At 41.7% G+C, this 4,811-nt stretch overlaps 1 protein-coding gene across 1 annotated transcript; it reads right to left on the reverse strand.

Annotated features, from left to right (window-relative positions):
• Positions 1-1,293: 1,293 nt before the first annotated feature.
• On the reverse strand, positions 1,294-3,455 carry LOC137940654 (laccase-3-like). Its single transcript, XM_068785805.1, has 5 exons — positions 3,356-3,455; positions 2,833-3,077; positions 2,596-2,724; positions 1,563-2,516; positions 1,294-1,460 (listed from the first exon to the last, which is right to left on the reverse strand). Exons 1-5 carry the CDS (start codon positions 3,445-3,447, stop codon positions 1,330-1,332), a joined length of 1,551 nt encoding a protein of 516 aa, XP_068641906.1. The 5' UTR covers positions 3,448-3,455; the 3' UTR covers positions 1,294-1,329.
• Positions 3,456-4,811: the final 1,356 nt, after the last annotated feature.

The raw sequence follows: 4,811 nt of genomic DNA on the forward strand, positions 1-4,811 counted from the left end.
ATGTGTCAATTGATGTGACCTTTTTTGAACATACTCTATATTTTTATCATCTACTGAGTTTCCTGTATTGCTTGAATTTCCTTCAAACAGTTTTGTTCATATTGTAGTTTTAGATATACCAGCTTCATCGAATTTTTCATTGCCTCTTCACATTTACAATTGTCACTTTTTTGCTCCTGTAGTGCTTCCAGCAATTATCTCTACATAATTATCTTCTCATGATCCACCAACTTCTTCATTGCCTACAGATCTTATTATCTCTTATTTGGACCTTCCTATTAGTCTACGAAAAGGTAAACGATTTTGTATTTCTCATCCTATATCAAAATATGTCTCTTGATTTTTTTGTCCCTATCCTTCAAGTCATTTGATATGTCATTTATCTACTTCCCATATACTTCGTTCAATGTCGGAAGCTTTGTGCTCTCCGGAATGGAAACAAGCTATGGATGATAAAATGAGTCTTTTAGTGTCTCAGGGAACATGTCGTCTATGCGATCTACATGTAGGAGCAATTATTGTAAGGTGTCGATCGGTTTATACTATCAAATATAATGTTGATGGTTCTATGGAACGGTACAAAGCTCAGCTAGTAGTGTAGATCACCATATAGAAAAACCCGAAAATTTAACTAAAGATCAAATAAAACATTATCTATCTAATAACCATACTATAAGAGAAAAATGTAATATAAAAAATATAAAAAATGATCAAAATACCCCTGAATTTGTATTTTAACAAGGTGCATTCATGAAAAGAACTTTTTGTGATGCAAGTACCATCAAATTCGTGGGTGTGGAATTTTTTTTCTTTCCCCGATCTACCTAACCAAGAAAAGAACTTCGAAGTAGGAGTTTGACGTCCCCTTTATCGCCATGACTTAAGAAGGCAATCTACAGCTGTCCACTTGTGTTATATATGGCCACTTTTCTATTACAGGCTTTATGATCTTGTTTTGCTTTCAACATCTGGTAAACTACTGGACGTTATGTGAGCATCGTCCAGGGATTCTACTCCTGAAAACTGAGTCTGCGAGACGCTTATGTTACCTTTCTCTGCCCCAGCCACTACAATCGACATTTAAAGAAAATAACATTCGATGGACACATTAATTTTTATTAAGATTAACTATAAAAATCATATACAATGATGACTATATCCAAAATTTAGATCTATCGGTTACGATAACAAGGGTTCGACCCCATAAATAAAAGAAGAAAAAGAAAACAAGAACGAAGCTGCCAAATCTTGGCAAGGTGGTATAGGAACCCTATGAAATGTGTAGGATGAAAACAAATTCTGCCAGTAGGCAATGAAAGTTATTGGATTTCAGCATGCAGGCAGATCAACTGGGGGAGTCTGGACGGCCTGCAGTTCCCCCACGCCGTTCTCAACTAGAAAAGCCATAGCCAGGCCCCATGTGATATGAACATCCAGGTGACAGTGCATCAACCAAACTCCTGCATTTAACAAATGTTGACTGATTAGAGACTGCTCTTTGTTATTTTTGATATGTTAAACTGTTAATGATTTTGAACAAAAATATTGAATCATCATCTCACCTGGGTTATCTGCAACAAATCGAATAACAGCCCATCCATTGACAGGAACACCAACAGTATTTCTGAGAGGAGGATCGATTAGGTTGAATTTTTCAGTATCTGTTGCCGAGTTGAAATTTCCAAAACCACTGGCAAGTATGTAGAAATCGTATCCATGAATATGGATTGGATGGTTCTCTGCAGCAAAAATGTTTGTTCCCTGCAGCACAATCTGAACCTTTGAACCGTACTTAAGCTTGTAAACTTTCGTCCCCGGCACCGGCTGCCAGAGGGACTGGCTTACGTTACGAGCAGTATAATCGAATTGCACAGGTGGGATTGCTGGGAAATCCGTAGTGAACACCCCTGGGACTCCATGATGGTGAGCTTGCAGGAGTGACAGGGTGGAAGGAAGCACGAAGGAGACATTGTTCATACTGGCGGCGAAGCGTTTCCCGTTCGGACCCTGGCACGTCTGGCCCTTGGGGCAGTCGAATAGCCCCAGCCCCACAGTGAAGAATAGCTGCTCGTCCACATCCATGGGAACAGGAACGTGTGATGGACTCTTGAGACCCGCCGCGAAGGCGGTGGCAGCACCGGTATCGTTAAAAGCAGGGAGAGTCGGGAAGACTGGTCTGGTGTTGGAACCAGCTTTTGCAGAGCATGGAGCTGATTTGTACTCCAGGATGGCAGTGGTGGTGGTGTTGTCGAAAGGCACACCCTGGGCACTAGCATAGGCCCTTGCAGCGACGTAGTACCGGCCTGGTGGTTGGTTGGTGGTGATGAGAACGTCGGTAGTCTGGCCAGGGCCGAGCATGAGGACGGAAGTGATGAACGGTTTGGTATAGGAAGCATCGGCGGCAACGACAGTCATGGAATGGCCGGCAATAGACACAAAGAGCTCGTTATTGAGGGCAGCGTTGATGATCCGGAAAAGGTTGGTCTCGCCGGCGTCCACTGGAAATGTAGTTGTCTCTGCAAACTCTCACCGTTAGTCCATGAGAAGAAAACCAGAACAGTATTTACTCGTCGAGCACGTAGTGATGGAAAACACCTTTGCTGGAGCAATTGTAGAGGTCTCCTGGCTGCCCATTAACTGTAAACGCATCTGATATATTTGGAGCTGCTCCCGTCCTCGTTGCCTCCCTCACAACATCGATTGGGTTCCTGTCCCACCACTCTCCTGTACACAGTATACACACCAAGATGGATCATCGTCAAACCACCGGATCACCACCATCGTCAGAGGCTACCGGAAATAAAAGCAGCACTCAAAGAGCAAATTCAATACCAAACATAACTGCAGCTTCACGCTTGGGCTTGGGGAAAGGATACGAAGAACCCTTTTTAGGATGAATGATGAGGGCTCCGTAAACACTAGCTCTAAGCCATGAACTGTGTGCATGCCACCAAAGTGTGCCCTCCTGTCCTTCAATGGTGAACCTGTAAGTGTAGCTCCCTCCCGGCCGAATCGGACACTGCGTCACGAACTCGGGGCCATCGGCCCACCCCGTTCGCATCTGCCGGACACCGTGCCTTTGATAGAGAAAATGAAGGGTGTGTATTGAGTATAGAAGAAGAAGAACGAAGAATAATTTTCCGATGATTTTCATTGAACAGGTATGCAGTTTTTATAGGATTACAACAAGTGCCGTAGCGTGATCTACAATAGAACCGTAGAGTTTATAATTTTTCAGAGTTACATATCAGCCTTTTATCTTTATCTCTGTCATTGAGTACTCCATGCATGCATGTATGTTTATATACTAGTCTAACCATAGACACTCTAAAGTAGCTATCTTTCTCCAACTTACCAATGAATGGTTACATTATATTGAGCTCTGTTCACAACGCTGACAACAAGTGTGTCCCCGTTTCTGACTTCCAGAGTAGGGCCTGGAAACATCCCATTTACTGTAATGATGTCGTGGGTTTTGCACAGCCTCTTCACTGGTGTTGCTTGAACCTGTTACAGTCCATTGTGCCATCCGAAGCAATGAAAGCTTAACTTAGAAAAGAAAGGTTGGAAACGCAGAGAAGGAGAAGAAAAAGTAGAAGAAGAAAGACGTACAACAAAGTCATGGTAATGATACTCCGCATTGGCAAATGAAGCAGTAAGAGCAAACAGAAGGCAGAGAGAAAGAAGAATAGAATTCCAGGGCTTCAGACTGTAGAGAGCCTCCATGACTGCTGGTGAGTTTAGTGAAGCTCAAATATGTTAATGCAAGGGAGAGTGATAAGTTTTTCCTATATAGCCCTGAAAACAAGGGTTGTTTAAAGGTAGGAAGATTAGGTTTTGATTTATGAGGACGATGGGTTTCATTTTTTCTCCCTTGTTTCTCCATGCTGGATGGCCAAGATTTTGAGAGGCAAACATTGTTCAACCCTGTAAGGAGTTGTTGCACCCACTAAGCCTATCACTGAGTAACATTTTCATCAATTCTTGCTTCATAAGTCTTCCCAATGGTGCTTGAACTTTCAAGAACACCATTTTTTAAACCTATCTATATTGTCCGTGAGAGAAATCAAACTTTCTGTTTTAGAAGCAATTGACTGATTCTTTCCATCTTTTTCTCCGTTTTACCTCATGAGGTTATTATATGCCCATTTTCCCCAGAAGGCGTTTTCCGCCAGCTTTGGTTCCCTGGTAGCTGCTGAAGTTGATGTTTGGTTTAGGGTTGTTAAATAAGAATCTTCTAGCCACCTTCAATAGCGAGACGCAGTGAAAGTGAACTCTTACAATAGCAGGGACTGTGAATAATAAGATGAGGGGATGGAAGGTACAGAGTTTTTTAAGTGTTTGTAAATAAACAAGGGGATGAAGTGTTTTAATGGAGTTGTGAAAGTAAATCGAGAAGGATTAGGTAGCCTGCCAAAGGAACAAGAACAGAGAATGGATCCAGGCTTTACTGTATGTTTAATGAAAAGATCCAAGCGTGTTATTATTGGTTAATTGTTAATACTTTAAATGGAGTTGACAAGGATACCAATTAGGTGACTTCCCTGCCTTGCCTGCCAACTGATCCCAAACATTGACAGCCCCGTTTAAATAGAATCTATGCATAAACTGGCCCTAACGATACAGTTTCGTATCTGTTGCACTGCATTGATTTTTAGAATAATAATGGTCGAATTCTTTCTTCTTGTTTTTTGTTTCTAAACAGAGATATTGGCTCTTATATATGTTGATGAGGATGATAAGTAGATTATGAGAAACTAAAATTGAGTTCCTTTGACATTCAAGACACATTTCAATCAGTTTTAACTGGT

The sequence above is a fragment of the Aristolochia californica genome, unplaced genomic scaffold, assembly GCF_029961685.1.
Source record: "Aristolochia californica isolate CCGP_79_NKW_82.1479 unplaced genomic scaffold, dmAriCali1.0.hap1 SCAF_10, whole genome shotgun sequence".
NCBI lineage: Eukaryota > Viridiplantae > Streptophyta > Magnoliopsida > Piperales > Aristolochiaceae > Aristolochia > Aristolochia californica.

Excerpts from the sequence above, each read along its gene's own strand:
- LOC137940654 (XM_068785805.1), bottom strand. The coding sequence starts at position 3,447 with ATGTTTCCAGGCCCTACTCTGGAAGTCAGAAACGGGGACACACTTGTT. Across the intron at positions 2,517-2,595 it reads CTACAATTGCTCCAGCAAAG|AGACAACTACATTTCCAGTG; the intron begins GTGTTTTCCATC and ends GAGAGTTTGCAG. Across the intron at positions 1,461-1,562 it reads ATTTGTTGCAGATAACCCAG|GAGTTTGGTTGATGCACTGT; the intron begins GTGAGATGATGA and ends TGTTAAATGCAG.